The following is a 24,233-nucleotide window of genomic DNA, read 5'->3' on the forward strand; positions in this document are numbered from 1 at the left end:
CTCAAACACTGCCGTAATTGACATGGATGCCATTAATCCATACATATAATGGTTAACAATAGAAAGGAACTCTCCACCACATGCCTGAAAATTATATCATTAGCTAATTGTGTTGTGATGATAATCTAAATGCTAAAATTTAATTTCTTTAATTTAACATTTTATCACATTCTATACAGATTATCGAATTAGATTATTCAAGTTTTGGGTCAAATGTATTTAAATTGTAATGCACATGGTATTGAACAATTATAAACGTCTCACAGTACAATATTTTGAGAGAGGACAGAAAGATTATAACCTTTTTCTCACACTGCGTAGAAGACAACATTTGCGTTTGCCAGTTCTGGTATTCTTGACAACACACACGTGGTTGATATCCAGCCACCGACCCATATCCAGCATTATTAACAAGATATCGAAATCCATGTGATCCTGTAGATCCACAGCAATCGAACTATATACAGTTTACAATGTAAAATGTAAGTATAAAATTTTTAAACCTTACTTTAATTTTCATCAAATATACTTATTTTAAAATAGTTTTCATATGCTATGTAAAACTATAATTGACTGGTTTTTTTTATAATAGTTCCTTAATACATTCTTTTCAATAAATAAGAATATTTTTCACAATTTCTTTTTGAAATAAATCTTTAAAATTCTTACCTGATGGTAAAAATTATTTAGATAAGTATAAAAATTGGAATAAATGTTTGAAAATTGTCGATCCATATTTAATAACTGGTAGTTTGTACTGTTTGAATAAGTATCAATCTGCAACAGAAAAGTATATTATACATGTAAATATAAATACATTTTATTTATTTATAATTGTTTAATATCTTTAATTACGTAATTCACAAGTTCTACATGTAGTATTATCTTAAAATTGAAACAAAAATCGAGGAAAAAAAGTACCTCTGAATGAATTGACTCTAAAAGAAAAACACAGGTAAGCTTTGCAGGAATCAAAATGAACAGGGCAACAACGTACTGGCGAAAAAAGAGAAAAATAACAGCAAACATTTAAAATTCTTATGTACAATGTAGTATATTAGTATATGCACTTATATGATAAAGCAAAATTTATATGTTTTTTCGTGAAAAACGAATGATCATATAAATTCAATTACATGTACAAACATCCTTTAATGAAGGAGTCTTCTCTGGTTTTCGACTTGTAAAACGTAAGTTTGATTAATTTTTCATTAAATCAAGATGAAAGGAAATTAAAATAGTATATTTTTCTTTCTTTTTTACTATCATACGACTTGGTATAGAAATAGTAATCGATGTTTAGAATCAAACAAGGACAATGTTCTTGGCGGAATATTGGAATAAGAAATTCAAATATCACGTTTTGATATTCAGAATTGATGTCGATTAATGAGTCTGGTTTAACATTTTTAAAACAATAATATTAATGGTGGATTTTTTTACTAATTTGAATGAATGATATGATACTTTGGTTTCATAAATTGTTTTTAAAAGAAGATTTGCTTATCAAATTACATTTTATAAGCTTTTTAAGGCTCTTATTCTATACATTAATTACTACGGAAAAAAATTCTAAAATAAGTTTTTCTGTCTTACTAAATGGTCAGTATATTAGATTTTGTGTCAATTTATATCTTTATATAAAGTCTTCATAATGTAAATGTAAGGTGCCTACAGGTTTATGAAATTCAGGATATAAATTCTTTTAATGATGCCCCATAACAATATCTTTGTTTGATAGGGTGTACCGGGGCTTACATTTTTGGTAAAAACAATGAAAAATCATGTTTTAAACAATCGTTTTCTATGAAATATAAAGGATAAAAGTAACAAATCTCGGAGTTTTGTCCATTTTTGACTAATGAAATATACATTGTATCTAGAATGCCAACAGTCTCTCCAAAAACGGATTATACAAGCCTCCTCTTTAAAATGATGTCAAATAGAATATAGGTACCGGGATTACTTTTCCCGTGATTAAATATAGAATGTCAAAATATTGTTTTATTTTACACATAATTCTTTAAAAGCCGTAAAATACGGGAAAAAAATTCATCAAATCAATTATGACGTCATAATGGTTCTGGCACCAAAAAGACAGTCTGGCTCTGATTTCACAAAAAAAACTTAAGTCAAATCTCAGACTTAAGTCTGAGTTTTTTCTCAAATATTTGAGTTTTTTCTCAAATTTGAGAAAACTCAAAACTCTGCATTTCACAAAAAAATCTTAGTCGTGTTTTTTACTCAATTTGAGAAAAAACTTAAGTTACCTCCATAGCAGACTTAAGTCAAATCTCAAATATGAAATGTCATTAACATCATTAATACAGTATTATATTGTCTGTAATGTTAATTTCTTAGATCTATTTCACTCAATAACCAGCGTATATGCAATATTTCATGCAGGTTTGATAAATATTTTTTTCATTAAAAAATAATAATTTTGGCGGAGTTATCTTCCTTGACAAAATTGTAAACAAAGGGAACTAATTCATTTGTTTGTGTTAAATGGAATAACTGTGCAGTGATTCTACTTTCTAATGATTTTAAAGGTAACCATAATGTATTTAATGTGGTCTTTTGTTTGCTATATAATATATAAGATCATTTAGATATGTCATCTATACTTAGCATAACAAAGTGTACATTTCATGACGGATTAACACTTTATGACTCTTGTTAATTTAATCCGATTTTCCTCTGTTGAAAACATAAGCAGACGATTGTTTTTATTAAGAAAAATAAATAAAAACAGGAGAAGTTATAAGGGGCCACTTGTGACAATGAAAATTCTTGACTCAGCTAAGTAAAAAATTCATCTCAGCTGAGAAATGACTAAGTTTGATTTGTGAAATGCAATTTGAGAAAAATCTCAGCTGAGTAAATTCTCAGGATTTGAGATTAAACTTAGGTAAAAACTTAAGTTTTTTTTGTGAAATCGGAGCCTGGGATCATTTACTTGAGATCTTGACCTTAAAATGACATCAAAATGTACAACTTGTACAGTTGGTTTGATATGTATTTGATGTTAGTCTTACTATGACGTATGCAATAAATTTTTTTTAGCCAATCAGAAAGCTCGTTACTGCCAGAATTAAATTATTATTTCGTTAGAAATTCAGTATAGAAATGTGTACAGAAAAATTGTTACTTAAAATAAAACAAGTCCCACAGGCCTTGACGGTCGCTTGACTACAATAGATGGACCCGTCATGTCATGTGTTTGCATTTTTAGCTTCATTTTTGTGTCTAAACCGTAGTCCGAGACTCCTCTGACTTTTACCTCTGCTTTTATTATTAAATTAACAGTAATATCAATATTTTTATGTTGACAAACATCAATTCCTAAAAGATAATGGTTAAGAGAAGGGAGAATCTCAAATTATCTATACCAATGCTCCAGATGCAACGAACAAAAACTTTGATTAAGAAAGACCTGCAAACTTTTAATTGTTACTTGTCAATATTATGTAAAATGAAAGGTTTTACCCGAGAATGTTGCTAGATTAACAACATTGGCCCACTTTTGTGCACTTTCTGACCCTTTTAAGTTATTTTAATACTGTGAAGACAAAGGAAAAATGTATTTACTATGGGCTTCTGTATACAAAATGACAATTGAATAAGGGGAAATTATGAACATAAGAACAATGCATTAAGTTATTCCTCACGACTGTGAAAGTACAGAAGAAAATATAATTTTAAACATTCCACTTTGTGGCCATATTAGCCCTACCAAAGGGACTGAACTCCCAACCAAGGGTCACAATAAAAATTTCACAATAAAGGTAGAAGGTTTTATGAACATTATCACTATGCATTAAGTTAATCTACCACTAATTTTTTTCCTGAAATTTAATACATTTTCACAAAATGGTAATATTGGCCCCTCCCCAGGCCCTAAACCCAAGCCAAGGACCTAGGGGCTATGAATTTCACAGTTTTGGTTGAGTGCTTCATAGGCATCATAAGCATGTATTTAAGGTTTCTCAAATTAATATGGAGGTAGACCAAATGCTCTGAATTCTATAATTGTATTTTAACTACAGGCAATATTGGCCCGCCCTAGGGTCTGGACCCCTGACCCAGGGGTATGAATTTCACAATTTTGGTAGAGGGCTTCATGAACATCATAACTATGCATGCACAACGGACAGCAACAAAAAGGACAAAAGGTCCCCCCCAGCTTCGTAAAATATTTTGAAAGCAAATTGAAAAAAAACCTTGATCACAGAAACTTGCACCAAAATCATTTTTTTCTTTCAAAAAATGAAAATACATCATATGAACTTACAAATTTTTCCTTTGCTGTATGTCTCAGAAGTTTAAATATATCAGACAGTCCCAGCATACAACAAACCAAGGAAGAGACGCCTAAAACAATCAGACTGAGATACATTGTCTCCACAATGTCATTGAAGTTGGCGCCATGGAAATAAAGGAACTGGTAGATGTATTGTACAGAATCACCAGTCATTTTATCGTCGTGTTTCAAAAGAACTCCGAAAACAACCATGCTTACTGAGGATATCTAATGATAAGAAAAAAAAATAAATTCAACTCAAGACAACTAAAGAAAATGTTTGCAGATATAAACTTTAAGATGATAAATTTGTAATGTGCGGCTTACCATCACAAGAAACAGAAATAGTGTTCTCCACTCAAAAACGACTGAGAGTCTACAAAGAGAAAACAAGCTTCACGGACATATTTTGCATATATTTTCATTATATTATATTATTTACATGAATCAGATATGACCTATGTAATGTACTTGTTTCTTAAATTAGACAGCGTTGATGTACAATCAAATTTTACCCTTCACTAATGAAAAAGCTAAGATGCAGGAACAGACATGCATGCAGCAAATGCGGAGACAAATACCTAAGTAGCAGATGTTAAAAATAATGGTTCTTTATATTCTCCGGGCACAACACCGATTAATTTACGAAAGCTTTGTAAACGCATGTGGGATATAAGATTAGCTGTTTTCTTTAGCACGAATTATTTTCTTGGTTTTAAGCTTAAATATATGGGTCCTCGATTACCTCGGAGGTCTAACATCCTTCCGAGCTTACATAACAATTTACAAATGGCGAAGAACAAAATTTAGAAAGATGTGGTTTAGAAACAAGTGGCTAGCCCCTTTGATTCCCCACTATTTCCAAACCTTCAGATTTCTCCGCTAAGCCTTAAAGCTTGAACAAAAAAGGATGGGGACATGCAACTTATTCACCATCTCTCTTACCGAGAAAATTCATCTATAAATGACTACATTGATCACTCAGCATGCTCAGTACAGTATTTTAATATCGACCAAGTGGCAGATATGATTCTGTTAGTGGGTACGGGTGCGTTTTTAGCAAAATGCTGACATCAAATCGGCCTTTCCATTACTTCCTGTATCACCGGTTGATTTTGATCTGCTCGGGTTTAGATTCCAGGGATCATATTATTTTGATAAAATGTTGCCTTTTGTGTCAAAAAAGTGTGCACTGTTTGACAAATTTGCATCATTCCTACATTGGCTTACTCAGAAATACATGTACTCTCAAAACAATTCTTTGAAATCCATTTGCTCTGACATTGGTGTCCAAATTTCCTATGTTTTGAACTTAACATAAGTGGTATCATTTAAGACATGTCTATATGCATATAAAGGTCTGGATGGGGTTGGTCTGTCTGTGAGAAGACTTGTAGGTATGCTTTGTGCACATTGCTACTGCGCGTCCAGCTGGTCAGTTAATGCTTTTTGTCTCTAATAATTAATAGTCATGTTAAACTCCAATCACATTTAACAGCAAATTAATTCAAAAGATATTAAACGAGTAGGTCCAAAATAAAATATTTATTTATAAAAAAGAAATCTATTAAATTTATGGAGAATTTCAATCATTAGAACATATTTTAAAAAATTGATTTCGATCAATAGAATGCATTTTAAATAATGAAAATTCTGACATTTTCAGATATCCTTGAAACAAAGAAAACATACAAGTTCCCGCAACGACCTGATCATTCATTTAAACTGGTTGACTATCAGATTCTCTACAATTCTTATGTCATCAGAATTAAAAAAATACGAGGCATTTTATCAATAACACATAATACTACCTAAATAACAAATTGTGAATATAAAATCAAAGATAATTATATGAACCAATAAAGAGAGGATATAGTCAATTGAAAACTCTTTAGTAAAAACCAAAACTTTGACTTTTAAGCATTGCTGTAAAAACTAGGAAACAAGTTTAAAGATTATTTTTTTTACATATATGAGGGTTGTCCAAAAGTTCGTGGACAATCGCGTTTTTGTCATTTTAGATTGGTTTATATATACATATTGCACATCTAGACTTAATTTTTGTCATGAATTTTCAAATCAAACTAAATTCGTTTTGAATGATTTCAATAGATATAAACTTAAATTTTATTAATCGTATCAAATGGTCGCGGAAAATGCGCATGGCAAAGCGTAAAATTTGTCCAAACTTTGTAATTGAGTTTTTATGAATATTTACAGTTTGTATAAAACATTTCGAAACTTCTATTCTTCTATTGTGATGTAGTCTGTATGCTGTACGTCATTTTCATACGTCATTTGAAGTTATTTTCAATCAAGCAGAGGATTTTCTAACGATATTACGACAAGAACATGTCTTTAAAAACTTCATAAAAGCGATGTCAGCTGAAAACACGAAACAGTACGCCATTATACGACGACGTTATAGAAACGTCCTTATAAATCAACGTCAGACTGTGCAGCTTGTATAGGCAATGTAAATTCGATGATAACTCGAGTACAAAAATGTACATTGCTCTTATTTTTATACATGTACATAAACATTACTACACTCGACATTAAAATAAAACTTTCTTGATAATGGCGCCATTATTTTGAATAAAATTACAGGTGTCCACGAACTTTTTGGACATCCCTCGTAACTGATATTTAGATAGAAAATGTGTTTTAAAATAGTAAATAAACTCATGAAGGGTTGGAGAAAGAATATTCACAAATAATTGTAAAAATCAATAATCGTCCAAATCTTGAAAGCTCTTAGGTTCATAAAACAAAGGGACTATCTGGCTAAACGCATATGAGACTGCTTTTATTCTTGTTTGTGCAGGTCGAAGTCACAAATGCTAAATGAAAACATTCATATTTTAAAAATATTTTGCAGTTTTTTCCCCGTTACTATATTTGCTTGCTATATATATTATATTAACTTAATCCTACACTCAGGTGTTTCATTCTTTAATATCAAACATTTTTAAAATCCTAAACAGATTAATTAAAAAAAATACTTGCATAATCTAATTAATAAAAAAATAAGATGTCTTGGAAAAATCAATTACTGATGAAAAGTCGTTCCTAAAGAACATGTAAACACATATAGTGCCATATGCATGCTGAATGGCTACAGAAAAATATTTTAAATTAAATAAATATAAAATGACCTGTTACCTGTCTCCCCCTTGACTTTTAAGCAGATTGAAGTATTTTTCCTTTTGCAAGGGAGTAAAATTCCTTTTACACAATCGATATATGTAAAATGATAGCTGAATAATCTGAAAAAAGGTGGCAAAAGATCAAATCGTAAAGACTAACTAGAGACTTATTTACCACATAGCTCACCTGATCAACAATAATTTTATCCAAGTATAATACTAACCGTTTTAAAATAAATGCATGAAATTTATCCATAAGGATAAAAAGCATGTAAGCCTCAACTTAAGTTTTGACCTAAATTAATAATTGAGTTTCATTTAGTTCAAAAAGTGGTTTGCTTAGCATAAGAACAATTGGGTTGAGTATTTTTCTCTTTTATTTATTTTATGATGCAGGATCATCATAAAAATTTCATTCCAAACCATCAAACCCTTACATTACATATGCTGGAGTTTTGCACAAACTTATTTCTTTTGTTCCTTTTTCATATTTCCTTGTCAATTTTTAACTTTTTTCAGTACATGTATTAAGATATGACTTAGTTTGAGAGAAAACCACATGTAGCTTGTTTCCTTATATGACATTTACAATCATACCAACAAATTTATTTCGGAAGTCATTATAATATAAAATTTCTTAAAATACCCCTTGTTACCCATAAATGTTTTATGCAAATTCTTGTAGTTGTCTGGAGCTGTGTATAAAATGTTCAAGCTTATAGACGAACGGACAGATGGACGCCAGACAAAAAGAGCTCAAAAACTGTTTTAGTGATCAAAACATGGAAAAATGTGAACTAACAATAAAACCTGAAAAAAATATTATCATACATGTAATGTTATTCAATATTAGCGTTTTACTATCTCATACATTTCTGAATATCACAAGAGACTATTAATTTACTAAAGTTAGCCACGAAACATTTCTAAGATCAACATACTAAACAAAGAATTGTCAACGAGGTGAAACAGAAAAAGGAGGTGTCGTAGTATCCCAGTCTGGTCAGTATTGCATCATTGCATGCCTAAAAAAATCAAAGATTTTCCATTTTATAAAATTAATATTTATCCTTTTAAACTAAGTATGAACTAAAAACACTTTTTAAATGAAGCGTTATATAGTTAAAATTCATTTTGTCTAAATGAAGCGCAATATATTGACATTTTGCTCAACTCAGCAATGACATGTTAACTAACTCATAATACGAAAATGATGTTTTTCTAATTTTAACATAAAATATTAATGGTATTGATTACATCTACTTTACAATGAGAATATGGCGTTTCGCCAATTGTGCATGGGGATATCTTCGTTTGGTCCCTAAAGCATTTTACAAATTTAGATTAAACTTATACTTTTAGTCATTAATTTCTTTATTTTATGATTTGTCCGAAAACAGTAAACAAATATGTCGGTCAAAAATATTTTTTGCGATTTTCACCAGTTTATTGTAAATTGAGAATAAAATCATTTACAATCAATTGTTGTTAAATCTTTAAAACTAGAAAGAACATAGGTTATGAGTGCAAACAAGCACAGTTTCATCTATTTTACAATAAATAAGTTTGCATCAGGAACCATGACAGGTAATTAATACAGGTAAAACAATTTTCAAAGTCAGGAATGTAATGTTTGGCGCTAATAAGAAACATGCATCACTTTCTTATGGTTAAGGAAAAAAAACAGCGGTGAATCTATGTAAAAATAATTTTAAAAACCCTCCTAACCACTACTAGATCTCAGGATCCAATTCCTTCAGTGTGCATGAGTCTTACCACAGTCCTGTGTCGCAGGCTTGGGTCTATTCCTTTAGTGCAATCGTCATTACTTAATAAGGATGGTTCTGTCAATGGATTGCTTTTGCAGCAAAAAATTGGGATTTTTTCTCCTCCTCCTAAAGAAAGTTCACTGCCATCAGAAAACGCGAGTCCACAGCATTCGGCCTGTAACATACATATCAGTGAAATGAAGTCTGATAGGAATAACCCTAATAACAAATTCTGATTGGTTTAACTGCACGTCAATGTCATATTTTACTTTCAGGATTTAGTCCATGTTTGAACAATGAAGAAAACGACTGAGCTCGAATTCTAAAAGTCTAAAAGTATTCAAATGTCTTAAGATTTCTTCAGCATCAAAAATCTCTTCTGTATGTTTTTGGAATAAGGTTAAGGTTTAATTAGTGAAAATATAAACTGTTCGTCGCAATTTGCATAGCTTTACGCAACTCCGTTTGAACGCTTCAATTGCGCTTTAAATCTCCATGCACAACTTTAAAACATAGGAACTTAAATTAAAAGTTGACAGCAATATAATTTCAGAAGTTCAGTTTCTGCAAAAAAATACCTGGTATGTTAAATAAATATGATGTAATAATTTTGTTGCTGTATTTAAAATCCAAAAATGACATGCAAGAGGAAAAATTTGAAATCAGAAGCTGGAAAGTCCACCAAGACGTCGAGACGACATTTTCTGGAATAGAGATCTTACGGAATTTCTGTAAGAACTGATGTTTACATTATAAGATCAGAATGAAAAGGTAAATGAAATAGGTTTTTTGTAATTTAAATTTCTCTTAAACTATGTAAGAAAAAAAATAATATGCACTTTTATCAACACCATTCTAATGTATAATTAGTATATTGTTTATAAAATATGAAGTGATGCATTTGTTATAAAATTTTCCGATAATGGTTACAAAAACAATCAAAGAATTGCTACAGTGAAAAAAATAAATTATGTTTTCTGCTACAAACAGTGTTTGGGTGTTTTTTCATAGGCTCATAATTATAGAAATGTGGCGATAACGAACAGTGTCCCAAATCAAAAGAAAAAAATTACAAAACAGGAGCTGTGCAAATACGGACCTCTACAAAAATTAGAGATACGATCAGGTGGCATGGAGGAGTAAGCATCCTCTGCTAGGATGCTTCTTTCTTAAGCATAAAATCTCGTCTGTCGTCTATCCAAAAATAATTTTAATAAGATGATACAACACAACAGTATTTCCTAAATTATAACAAAACAAACATATATTTATTTCGTTTCCCTTTTGAAGCAAGATTATGGTGCGGTTGTTTACAAACACACTGTGGCAATCGGCGGTATCTATAATACTCAACCAAACCAGCTACAATATCATATTTACTTAATCTGCTATTTATATAATGTTGATGCTGTTTATGTGATGTCAAAAATTTCGCAGAAATCATACAATTTTACTACTGCTGTACATATTTTATCTTTCTCTTTCATATTCAATATTGTTCCTACTTTCATAATTTATTGCAATAAAGTTTAGGGAGTTTGATTTGTAAATTTAAATTTTATTAAGCACGGTTTCCAAAAACATGAAATCGTTAAACATATCTTGTGAATTTTAATACCTTTGTGTTACATGTATCGTATTCATTCGCGATTTCTTTGCGATTTCACATATCGTTGATTAAGCAAACTTATGCTTTTGCGTTACATTGTGAATAACCAGGGAGACACAGTTCTTTTTCTTTGTTTTTTTGCACAATTTTGGTTAAAAAAATATTTTTATACTTTTGATAATTTAAGAAACTAATTTTCTTCTGCGCATGTAAATAGCAGCTCATTAGTGTAATTAAACACTACAGTTTAAGGACAGGTTCTAGTATCTTGCTTCTGATCTTATCTATACTACTCTATTAAAATAATAGACTCGAGTTTTTGGGCTTTATTACCGAGAAATCGAAAGAGTACTGTCTTTTGTTTTTATATATTTTTAACATCATTGGTACTTGGAGATTACCAATTAATTTTTATTTTTTCTAAATCAGGCTTCGCTAATTAATAATCAACGTAAATTCCTTTAAAAAATCCGGAAATCGTCTGAATTTTTCGGATTTTACAATTTTGCGCATGTGCATCACATTCACGCAAAATTACGGGATGCTCTTTAGTTTATGTTTCCACAATATCACATTTGCATGGATAATCTTAAAAACAATAATACAATTACGTGTAAAAGAACCTGGGGGAATAAGCCGAGGCATATGCCCACAAGTGGCCTCGACCTTATCACTAGTATTTTTTAAATGACAATCACGCATTTAGTATGACATGTGTATTTACTTTAAATATTTTTATTCCTGTGCTTACATTTCTCCAGAGAATTTATTATGTGCGTGAAAATAGAACTAAAAATTCCAATCTTTTGTCTTAAAGTCTATATTTGTACTCCCCTCAACAATGTAATAAGTTATTTTAAAAAATAATTGTAAAGATAACTTAATTAGCAAAAACTATAAAATGATTAAGTGCATATGTTTAATTTATAATAACATATTTTTTACTTTCTTTACGTCAAATGAGTTTTTCGAATTTAAACAAATTAAACAAAGATATTTAAAAAAATATTTACAATACGATTCTTTGATATCGAACATCCACTTCAACATACCTAAGTTTCAAGAACTCCTCGCTAATCGCTACACCACGAAATCACATGTTATAATTCATTGGAATAACAACCTCATTTTAGTATTGGGCAAACATAATTCGGTCTTTGCCATTTGATGATCATCTTGAAAATTGAAGAAAGAAAACTTGCTTTTTACTATAGAGTGGGTCTTGGTACCATTTTTTTTGAAAATTGGAAAAGAGAGACATTAACATGTTTTATCAGTATACGTCCTTTAAAAAATGGTATGATGACCCACTCTATAATAAACTATAATCTAAACGTTCGATTTCATTAGCATAGACATATTTTCATTTAAATTTGAAGTCAAATTTTGAAGGTTTTGGCAATACTGAGAGCAAATGATTACATATGCTTAATAACTGTAACAAAAATGATATTTGTAAAAAAAAAAATTAAGTGTTTTTTAAATGGACTTATGTGGGTTTATGCCTCAGCTTATTCCCCCACGTGTTTTGCTATATATTCTGCTAAAGAAAGAAAATACGGGAGATAACTCTAATTGAGAGTGTTTAATATAAAAAACTCCGATAGTTCTGAATGTCAACATGGTGTGCAAATTTGATGTATTTATTTTGTAAATCCCTGACATAATATGCAATGTCAACCCGTGCACGCACGGGTCAACGTCTAGTTGCTTTTAGTTATAAATACAATACAATATGGCCAATTCATTTCACAAAATCACCAACTTATAAAATCGATTGGTCTTCAGCGACGTATAATATTGAATAAATAATGAAAAATCAAAATTGATCGAAAATCAATAGCAGAAGTCTGGAAGAAATAAGTAACAAGTAATAACTAGCTTAATTGAACGTCTACAATTTTTTAATCCTTGTTTTTATTATAAATGGAAATATTTTGCAATCTATAGAACATTTTGTAAAAGACAATTATAATACCGGATTCGATAAATGGAAATACCTTGGCAAAAAGATTGTTCAAAGCTCCTTCTGAGGTAAGTAAGTGTGCAAATTGTCTATTGGAATTGTAACGAAACCTGTCCAGGAAAATCTCTGTTTCATTTTGCAGTTGGTTACTTATCTAAAATATAAAGATATTGAAAGCAAAAATTAAAAAAAATATACACTAGAACTGATCATAAATTTAATAAAATTAATAATTCTGTTGACGTGAGTGTTCCATAAAACTTACCGAATCTTTTATTTTCCCCCATAGGCCTAACCCAATGATTGTCAACGCCAGCGCAAGACTCACAAACACCATTTGCTACAGAATAAGTGAAATGCGTGACTTTATAATACAAGTATTATGATTTATGCAATATGCAATCAATTATATCAATGAAAATTGTCTGTAAAATTTAAATAGTCCATCATATAATAAAGCTACAAAAAATATAATATGCAACTTCTTTAAAGGGGCATGGTCACGATTATGGTATAAAATTATTTTTGCGATTTTAATATTTACAATACTTCAGTAAGGCATTTTAACAGGCAACCAAAATGTAAGTGCCATTTGTTGAGTTATTTCATGACCTTTGCCCAAATAAATATGCTTTTCATGTTTCTAGCTAATACCAATTTCATAACAACAGACAATTATGATTCAGATATTTACCCTGATGTATATACAAAACTAAATAGACTTTTGTTTGTTTGGCGTAGTTGTCATGGCCGTTTAATCAAATGTGCAAAAATTAGATAAGTACATGAATATCAGATAGATATCAGTCAGATATATAGTACATGTACATCAGATAGATTTCATACATGTACATTGAACTCGACATGCGCCGTTCAAACAATATGGCAGCATATATCAAATATATATATGTAATATACAATATTAGAAATACTCTCTTGACCCGAGGAGCCTGGAAAAAACAGTGCCCCACGGAGACAGTATTCTAATCAAAATTATGCCAAATGGATCACGGACACTGTCACGTGAACCATCCGCCAATACCAGGCGGCAATTTTGACAACAATGACACCTGTAGATATGATACATAAGAATGTCTATACTTGGACATTCTAGATTCAGATATATGTATATGATATATAATAAGATAGATAATTAAACGGACCATGACTTGCCACAGATATATCAGCTAGTATATTTTAAGGATAGGTGCGAGAGGAAGATGTCACAAACTGCACAATAGCATTTTTCAGGGAATTTATGTATATATTGTTACCCAGATCTGACAAATGCACACCATCTAATCTAAATAATCGCTTTTGAGTTATCTGGATATCTGGATATTTGATAGATGCACCATTAAGCTTTTTCAAAACAAATGTTGCAATGGCACTATTTATTCTACGCCTAGAGTTTTCACCTTCAATGGTTGATAAAGACTGCCTCCAATTACTTCTAGGTAATATATGTGACCATACAATGAGAGTGTTTGGCAAGAGGTCTGCTATTTGAGATAAAGTTAGTTTCATGAATTTTTGAATACCTTTTAGGGTATTTTGAGGGTCCCCAATATTATTACCCCCGCAGTGAATTATCAAAATAGTTGGTTGTTTATTAGCTATTAACATACTTGACACAGTTGTATACAAGTACTCCCAAACCATTCCCCTTCTACCATTCCAATTAATGGTAAAGTGGTTTAATCCAAGGTTTAACTGATTTGTGGTCTCTGCATATTTCTGTGCCCAATGAATAATAGATGAGCCAATGATCCAAACTGAATCTGAAATTTATGTATGATTTCACAGCATAAAACTAAAAATACTATTAACATGGTCTTATGTAGGATTTGAAAGCTGAGGAACTCCATCTACCCATGTGCTTGATTTGTATTTCAGAAACCCCTTTTAAGTACAGGTAAGTTGCACCTCCAATCCTAAATGAGTGCGACTTGAATGAATTTGTAGGTACCTCTAGGAATTTTAAGGATTTATACAGCATGGATGAAAATTGATATTGAGTCAATGGTTTAGTATTGCAGTGGGCAAATAGATGTGTTGCTTGAATGCATTGCCTATGACTTTGAAATTTTTGAAAAATTTGAAACATCAAAAAAGAATCTGGTGTTTTGGGTATTCTAATGGATGAACCATTACCAAATTGATCTGTTTTTGAGCAACCCACAAAAACTATAAATTCATCCTCCAACATTTGAACATGATTTCTTTCCAATGCCACTAGTTCACTTACTCTCAATAAAGCAAAAAATGCAATGAGAAATGCTGACTGAAATAAATGTGCTTCATACGAAGAAATAGTTAAATGTGGAATGATACTGGTAATTTGTGTTAATAAAGACAATGTAATTGGTTGTCTAATGTCCTGAGTTCTGCATGACCTTTTAAATCCTGCTAACAACTTTTTGACCAAAAAGGATTCTGTAGCATTCTGCCAACCATGTAAATTTACAACAAAACTCAAACCAGCCATATAAGATTTTGCTGTTGAAAATGCAAATCCAGATTCCTTCATATAAGCTATAAACATTACTATATGATCTATAGGTGGTGGCCACAAATGCTCAAAGGAAGCTTGAACTCTGAAATTAAAAAATGCTTGGATGCCTTGTTTATAAACTTTACTTGAGTTTTCAGATATACTGGCTTCTAACAGTTGATCTATAGTTGATGAATAATCTCCCAAAATGGAGCAGGAATTTGACATGGAAAATTGTCTGCTGTAGGAGCCAACTGTCGGAATCTTGACCACTGAAAGCGAGAAATAGCATCTGCTATATTGTTATTTTTTCCCGGAACATGTATAGCTCTAACCTGGATATTATAACTAAGGGTATACAATACCAACGCTCGAATCAAAACCATGACCCAGTTATTTTTTGAAGACTTTTGATTAATAATATGAACTAATGAGAGATTGTCAATATGCAACAATAACTTTTTTGCATAGAGTTGTTCTGCCCAAATAAAAACTCCCAAAACAATAGGCACAAGCTCAAGAAAAGTAATATCTTTTGTTGTCTCATAAAACCAATGTGAAGGCCAAGCCAAATAACACCACTGACTGCCAAATATAACCCCACAACCTTTTGAACCTGAGCTATCTGTATAAAATTTGAGTGTCTCATCATCTTGCCATGTCAAAGATGGAAAAGGGGTTAATCCATTAAACTTTGTAAGAAATTCTACCCACATTTCTAAATCCAATCTGATTTCTTTTGAAATTCTTATAAAATGGAAAGATTTTTTACCTCCTGCTAAAGCCGCATATACACGACGACAAAATGCTCTTCCTGAGGGCAAAGCTTTAACCACAAATGCTAGTGACCCTGCTAATGACTGTAATTTTTTAACGGTGACCTTTTTACAACTTAAAGCATCATTAATTTTTTCCAAAAGTTCAGTAACTTTATTTTTTGGAATGAAAATAGTTCTTGAAACTGTGTCAATGCCTAATCCTAAGAAACAAATAGATGTACATGGACCTTCTGTTTTTTCTGGAGCTAATGGGATCCCTAAAATTTCAGATAACTTTATCATATGAGCCATTAACATCGTACAATCAGCTGTGTTTGCTCTACCTATAAATAAAAAATCATCTAAATAATGAATGATCCCCCTTGAATTTGACCTTTGCTGCAGCTCCCAGTGAAGGAAGGAAGAGAACATCTCAAATAATGAACATGAAATTGAGCAACCCATTGGCAAGCATTTGTCCACATAATATGAATTTAAAAACTTGAAACCTAGCAAGCAGAAATCTTCAGGACAGACTGGCAACAATCTAAAAGCACTTGAAATGTCCATTTTGGCCATTAATGCACCCTCCCCCATCTCCTGAATCAGTGACAAGGCTTGATCAAATGTAGAGTACGACACTGAACAATATTGCTGATCAATGTGATCATTGATACTATTACCCACTGGGTGTGATAAATTAGAAATCATACGCCACCCTCCTTGCTTTTTGGGGAGGATACCAATAGGATTACACCGCAAATTTGAAATAGGTGGACAGGGAAAGGGGCCTAAAATTCTACCCAATTTTATTTCTTTATTTATTTTTTCATGTAACTCAACAGCATGTTCCTCCGCAGATATCATGTTTTTAAATTCAACCTTTTTTCTAATGCCTGTATATTGAAGTGAAAACCCATTTTTAAACCCATTTGATAGAACTGTTGCTATTTCTTTGTTTGGGTAATTTACCAGTAAAGAATCGAAGTTAGATGTATTGATTGGAGTGCTGCCAATATCCCATAATTTATGTAACAAGTTACATGTAGGTTTGCCGTCCTGTGGTTTGTTGTCGATTCCTGAAAAATTTGTTGTTGGAATTAAAATTTTCCGAACGAGCAGGTGCATTTTTGGGAATTTGATTAGATTGATTATTTTTGAAGCAGTTAATGGAGGGATGATATGCATTACATGAAATGCACTGATGCAAATACTTGCAATATTGTTTCTGACAAACACCTTCATAATTGTAGGCATAACATTTCAAATACCTACGAGTTGACTGATTTGACAATTGGGTTTTATTAACTGTTTGCATGTAAAACAACCATAGTTCAGCATCAATAGATCCCCAGTTTAAAGAGGAGTCGACGGACTTCTTTAAGCGAAATTGCACATCATAATCCAACCAACCTGAATTGTTACTAGCAGCCCCCCTTTTTATCGTTGACATATACCTGAAGAGTGAAATGGCTTGTAGTGGATGTTTTTCTAAGTATATAGAAGCATATATGAAAAATGCATCCATCCATTGCGAGAAGTTTGTAATTTTTGTTTCTTTATTTTTTGGTTTGACCTGAAAAACACCCCCCTCGAAAACAATTTGATTTTGCATTTCTGTGCAAGGCTCTTGAAGCAACAATTTGTTTAAATGAACAAATTCGCCATTCCAAATTTTATCTTTAAGAGCTTGGGATACATGGGATCCCAGTATAGAAGTAACACTGTTAAATGGGTTTGGCGCGTCAATATTATTTTCCAAATAATTTTCTGTACCTTGATTCATGTTGGTGGGAACATGTGACGACAACGCACTTGGTGCATCAGGGGTGGGGTTAACTATGGGCGGCATGTTGTGAGGAATCATCCCAATCATCCCGCTCCGTGACATTCCCTGGCCTGCTTCAGTTGACGCCTGTGTCGCTGGTGTCGTCGGAGCCGCAGGTGTTGGAGGAGTCGCTTGTGTCGGAGGAGCATTAATATTGGAGATGTTTGCAACGGGCTGTCTCACTTGACCTCCTCGACGATTTCCGCGACGACCTCGTGCCAATACACTACTCGAGGCAACTGTATTTGTTCCATTTGGCACGGCTGCGTATGGGCTTCTCGCCTTAGATGCCCTTTGGTTCCATACCCTCAGCATGATATTGAAATAATATGCCGGTATAAAGTAATAAAACTCGCCGATTAATACGATAAAACTTGATTATTTCTCTAGTTGATTTTTTGTAACCGACTCAGGGAACAGTTGAATATAAAAGGAAGAGCTTAACGCGCACGCTCCAACACCAGGAAGTGTGGAGTTATTGCCCTTGAATTAACATTACTAGAGTTATAGTTCTTGCCCCAAACAATATGCATAACTGCATGAAATAACAGGGTTTATCCATATTTGATAAACCTAATTATAAGCGAGTTACATAGCTTACAATTTTTTGCTATGTAAACAGAGCGTTTGTTTACAATTTGAACGTTAAAGTGGAAATTCCAGTTTTAGACCTTAAATGGATGTGTTAAACGTTAGGACTGTTTATCTATGCTTAAAATAAATAAATAGATAAACAGATAAGCTGGAAAAAGATTTTTTACTGGTATATTGAACCTATGTAAACAAAAACAGGGCACGGGCCTTGTTAACATGACAAAGAACTGTGAGCCCTGTATCTTGCTTATAACTCTACGAATGATTATTAGAAATGCAATCCTAACGCATTGTAAATAATAAAAACAGAAAAATAGAGTTTGACCAAAATCGTGACCATGCTTCTTTAAAGTTGTTTACAGTTATTAGACAATAGAGAAGGTACTCATTTAATTTTGGAAATACGCGGTTTCAATGAACATGTTGTATTTTAAAATCAAGATCCGGATTTATAATACCTTTTATTAAAAGTTGTTCACAATTGGTGCAAACTTTAAAAAGATATCGTTTACAAAGGCATACTATGTTGATTGTTGAAATAACAATGCATAAAAGAGGGGTGTCCTTTCAAAAAGGTATTACTTACAATTATGTGAAGATATTTTGATTGCGTCTTTAACATAAAAATTCCACTTCCACAAATGACTATCAAGACTGTTCCGGTAGCAAACATAAAAGAATACTGTGACTGCCTTATTTCAGTAAAAGACAATCCTTCAAATGTAATATTGTTAAAAAGGACCTCTTTTATTATATGGTGGTTAAATATTGAATCATATTTAAACAGAAATCCTTCTATCAATAGGGCACTTCCAAAGATCTGAAACGATTCAAAGCAAACTTTTACACACTTACATTGTCATACATAACAAACATGAAAAAATATTATGACAAGTGGACTTTATTTAAAATGGTTTATAATGATACATAAATAAGAAACTTGTAAAAATTGTGTTAAAATATTAAATAAGATTAAATTTGTATCAGAAAAAAAAAGAAATCCCCATTCTATTTAAAAATCAAAGTACTGAAAGTACTGTTAGACGGTGGCGCCGTTTGAAAGTGGCATATTGCATGTATGTAAATTATTGTTGTCGAAAATCCACAGCCAGCGTCTCATAAATGTACTAGCACAACTGGTCGTGAGTTACTTACATGGGTAATTCTGTGGAAACGTAGTTGTGTTCACAATCCACACTTTACAAATGTTGTGTCTCTTTATCGTCATCTTTTGAGGAAAATCCATAGATTTATCACAGTAGTATAGAAGTTTGTATCTATATGTTTGTATCTATATGTTTGTAACTATATCAGTTGATATTAAAACTCCGTTTTCGGTAATACATGTACTCCACAAATGTATTTTGATTGCCCCATAATGAATCATTAAATATGTGGGTTGCCACCACATATTGAATGAATACATCAAATCCAAAGCGATTTCATCACAGTGCGCCAAACTATTTGATTGTATAAAGAAGGGGAATTTTGGTTTTTTCCCTTTTGACCTTTGGGTTGACCTAGCTGCAATAATGTAGCCCTCTCCGATTTTTTATATCTGATGTTTACTGGAGAGGGCTACAATTCTACAGGATCTCCGTAATGGTGCAAAATTGATTTTTTAATGCGACTGACTTCGGTCTGAAAAGATCGATTTTATATTTGACATCCTTTTGATAAAATGATTTTTTAATTCAGGTTGAACAAACTAACCGTATATAAATCAAAACCAGATAAAACACATCAGCATGTTTACCAGTCGTCTTTTTCAGCAGCAATGACAGTTCTCGCGTGATTTTATGGGATTTACGCTTGGAGTTTTGATGGGCTTGATAACGTGAATGTCAGTGTAGATAATCGATCTTACCTCGTTCTATCACTAAAATATCATTTAAGGAAATGGTATATAATGGAAAATTCATATTTACCGCGTTAATTATGTTTATATTAGGAGAATTCCTATATTCAGTTCAAGATCCGCTCCTGAATTCTCATTGGCTGTCCAAAAATAAGACCGGTCAAGGTCAGTAAATATGGCGGACAAATTCAATTTGTGTTGTTGACATACACGAAAAATAACCGATATATGGACTATACTTGATATTTTTGGATTAATTTATGCCATAGACATGTTTGAGTTCAGGTAAGAAATGCAAATGTTATTGTCATTTATATACGATTTGAGACGAAATTGTTGCGGGAGTGAATCACTCCCGCACTTGCACCATTACGGAGATCCTATGGAGTTGTAGCCCTCCCCCCCCCCAAAAAAAAAAAAAAATCGGGAGAGGGCTACATTATTGCAGCTAGGTTGACCCTGCAAAGGGGAACAACTTTTGAAAAGTGTGGATTGGACTTTTGTGCTTTAAAGATATTGTAGATTTCTCAAAGTAACGAGAACAAATAAAGCTTTAGTATGATAAAATACTTATCAGGCTTTTACTAACTATTTGGGCATACATGTAGTATGTTTATTATCCCTCTCGACAGCATTTTCTCTCAGTTTCTTCACGGGGAAAAAGTTGCATCATCACACTTGCTTATGGACTATCACACTTGCTTTTGTCCTCATAGTCAGTTATACATTTAGGTGTACAGAAAACGGAATGGTTTGCAAGAACCTGTTTGATAAAACTGGTATTGCTTTTGGAATGCACGTCATCATGAAACAGAAGAGTCAATCAATATTTTATCTTCGACTGTAGTGGATTATTTCCATTTGCTCACAGCGTAAGTGAATAAAAATTTGAGAAAAAAATATCATACAATATTCAGTCGCGGCAGTTTCATTTATCAACGTTTTAAAGTACATTTGTCTAATTGCATTTAGCTATAGATTTATTCAAATCATTTGAATGAATTTGGGAAAGTCACATGTATAATTTATCGCTTCTCAGTACACTTTAACACGCATAATTTACTTGCAACATTAAACTTTTCTAGTAAACTTACAAGAAATATACATTAGATTAATTATTCAAAATAAGTTTTTAAAAACACCAAACAAACAAAATTCAAGTTAAACGCATGTTTTCTGACCGTACAGCTGTGTATATAAATTTCATTTTATTCTTTGCATGTACTATAGTCTATACAATAGATCTACAGTCCGCAAATCTCGGCAATATTTCCGGAAAGCTATAGTTCTGTAGCTCAGCAGAATACTACAGTCATCTATGAAGCACATTTTTTACCTTCATGTTTCATTATTTATCGCAAATATAGCATGGATGTATACGCTACGGCCGATGTAGCATTTCGTTGAGTGATGACATTTCGATTGCGAGTCGCAACAAACTGGCGCATTTATATAGGCCCAGCTATTTGTAATTGGAAACAAATGTCGAAGAAAGCTCATAATAGAGTTGTACTCGCGAGTTAAAAATTATTTGAGAACAAAGGGGGTGATATTTACGTACATGTGTAAATAATGTTATCTATTTGCGAAAAAATCCCCCAAAACCAAAGAAAAGGTTCTCTGATAGCAGAGACGGGTGCATATGGATTAAAGTCACAGATTGTACTTCGCTCATCAAATTGCGTTATTTCAGTTTAGTGGGAAAACTGTTAAGTGAACAAAATTATTATATCTTACATTACCGTTCACAATGTACCATAAAATATTGCATGAGTTGAACCGATTGTTTTTTCTCACAAAAAAAGCTAGCGTTTGCTGCAAATTAGAGATACACGAGCTGATACGCCGTGAAATCCAAAAGACGTTTTACAGCATGTCTTTAATCCCTTATTTGTTTACAAAAAATCTGAACTGAAAATCTTTGAAACATCGTAAAATGTTGTTTGTTTATACATGTACATGTAAAATGGCGACTTGATTTGCACGTGAATTTTACAATCCGAGGTCGATCGATTAGCGGGTTTGAGAGAAAGTCAGCAGCAAGTAAAGCGTCAACATCAGTAGTAAATATTGTCTGATAAATATTGAGGTGCCTGTAATAATATTAATGTTCTTACAGACTGAGTGGGTTACAAAATTAGGTAAATCACAGGATAGTCCAAAATTAAACACATTTGTAACGTAAATTTCAAGTTTTTTGTATGTTAAAAGAACACATGAACACTTGTAGAAGAAAGTGTGCCATTGATCGGTTGAAGTTCAATAAAATGTAATTTATCAAAAATTCATTATCAGTATCTGATATGAATTCTTTAGAATAAGCTACAAAAAAATAAATATTCTTCCTCAACTAAAATTAATGCGTTAAAAATGAATGAATTTATCGATGAAGCATACTTGCTGAAATATGAAATGGCAAACCTTTTTAAATTGTGTGTGTTTCTGACAATTGTTTACATCATAAAAAAAAAACAAGAAGCGATTATTGTGAGATTTCTTAGCCAATTATCCCAGTGATATAGTTTATGCAGTCCTGATACAGAGTTTAACGTAACAACTGGCAGTTGGTGCATACATTATCGATACCGCGTAAGCAGACAGGGTAACGGCTCATTTAAAATAAAACATAATTTCATAAATAATTTAAATATATGTACAAAATGATTAACAGCTATAACGCTTAAAATATCTGATAAGATTAAAATTAGTTATCATACTGAAATTGATACATAGATAAAACATTGCGTGTAACACTGCATACCTAACAGAGTTATCGTTCGTTATCCGCTAGGGTCCCCGTGAGAAATACTCTTCCGGTCTGGACCGTAGCAATAGACCGTGGCTATTTATAGCCACCGTCTAATGATTAAATGAAATTTGGTTGTTTAATATGAAGATAGTTTTATGTTCCAACAGAAGCTGGCGTCGTGGTTAGCTTTATACTTACAATGCAAAGAATGGTAGCAATCATAAGAGTTACATCTTCCAAGTTCCTGAGAAAAAAATATAGAAAATGTCAACACACATTCATCCCTGCTTTTGATACATTTCCTTTTTACCATAACTAATTAAATGAAATGAAATGATCTACATTATACTATATATTTATACCATACTGATATTAATCTCCTTTTCTAGTTTTTACTCAAATAAATCTTTTAAAATATTACACACTATATAATACTATTAAAAACCTATAACGATTCTATAGTTTGTTTTTTTCAAACACTCTAGGACTAAAAGCATTCGACCATCCCGTCCTTGACGGTAACAATTACTACTAGTATTTTCTAGATGGAGAAGACTGATAAGTAAAAACTTATGGGAAATTAATAAATCAAGATTATGATAAGAAATCTTCATTTTGTAAAAGCTTGTGTTAATATAAGATTAGCCCCTTTTGTTTATTTTAAATTGATTAACTACTATGGACTTACATTTTACAGTATGTGATGAGACGCTTGGCGATATGTTTTCGGTCAACTACATTTTCTTCAGGTATTCCATCTTTTTTAAGATTAGTTGAATAAATGGATTTCAACTGTGCTGTGGTAAACACAATTACCATACTCTGAAAGACACAATTATTTAAAAAAAGAAATCTGAATTGCTTTTTGTAGAATCTAATGGTATATGTGGCGTATTTTTTCATGCTAAGAAATATTTGATTGATTTATATATTTAAATATGTTATGTGTTTATACTAGACTTTGACCCGTGCGTGCACGGGTTGACGTTGCATATGATATCGGACATTGACGAAATAGATACACCGACACACCGTATTGTTGACATTAACATAACCAAGCTTTAAGCCTACAATAATGCAATTAATTTCACTACATATTAAGAATAATCTAACTGTGTCTCGGGACAGGCCTTCAACACAGTCAAAATGTTTCCCA

The 24,233-nt window shown here is 31.9% G+C and overlaps 2 protein-coding genes across 9 annotated transcripts in view; both read right to left on the reverse strand.

The window, feature by feature from the left end:
- The window catches only part of LOC128176571 (uncharacterized), a 64,458-nt gene that overhangs the window by 18,184 nt on the left and 22,041 nt on the right, over positions 1-24,233 (reverse strand). For all 3 annotated transcript variants that reach the window (XM_052842988.1, XM_052842989.1, XM_052842990.1), the window contains 14 exons: positions 23,766-23,899; positions 23,276-23,321; positions 19,057-19,290; positions 13,062-13,136; positions 12,831-12,950; positions 9,229-9,396; positions 8,394-8,477; positions 7,469-7,572; positions 4,631-4,679; positions 4,295-4,531; positions 922-996; positions 670-777; positions 302-457; positions 1-84 (listed from right to left, as the gene is read on the reverse strand). In XM_052842988.1, the coding sequence (XP_052698948.1) occupies positions 1-84; positions 302-457; positions 670-777; positions 922-996; positions 4,295-4,531; positions 4,631-4,679; positions 7,469-7,572; positions 8,394-8,477; positions 9,229-9,396; positions 12,831-12,950; positions 13,062-13,136; positions 19,057-19,290; positions 23,276-23,321; positions 23,766-23,899 (1,674 nt within the window). The remainder of the gene's footprint in view (positions 85-301; positions 458-669; positions 778-921; positions 997-4,294; positions 4,532-4,630; positions 4,680-7,468; positions 7,573-8,393; positions 8,478-9,228; positions 9,397-12,830; positions 12,951-13,061; positions 13,137-19,056; positions 19,291-23,275; positions 23,322-23,765; positions 23,900-24,233) is intronic.
- LOC128176572 (uncharacterized) lies at positions 13,396-18,441 on the reverse strand. Of its 6 annotated transcripts, none has more exons than XM_052842993.1 (3): positions 17,825-18,206; positions 15,437-15,562; positions 13,396-14,577 (listed from the first exon to the last, which is right to left on the reverse strand). In XM_052842993.1, the coding sequence occupies exons 1-3, from the start codon at positions 18,189-18,191 to the stop codon at positions 13,994-13,996; spliced, it is 1,077 nt and encodes a 358-aa protein (XP_052698953.1). In that variant the 5' UTR covers positions 18,192-18,206; the 3' UTR covers positions 13,396-13,993. The 6 variants fall into 6 exon arrangements, 4 of the variants coding, with proteins under 4 accessions (XP_052698953.1, XP_052698954.1, XP_052698952.1 ...); XM_052842991.1 differs by having other exon boundaries at positions 14,440-14,577; positions 15,437-17,127; positions 17,825-18,441; XM_052842994.1 differs by lacking the exon at positions 15,437-15,562.

The sequence above is a fragment of the Crassostrea angulata genome, chromosome 3 (assembly GCF_025612915.1).
Source record: "Crassostrea angulata isolate pt1a10 chromosome 3, ASM2561291v2, whole genome shotgun sequence".
Lineage (NCBI taxonomy): Eukaryota > Metazoa > Mollusca > Bivalvia > Ostreida > Ostreidae > Magallana > Magallana angulata.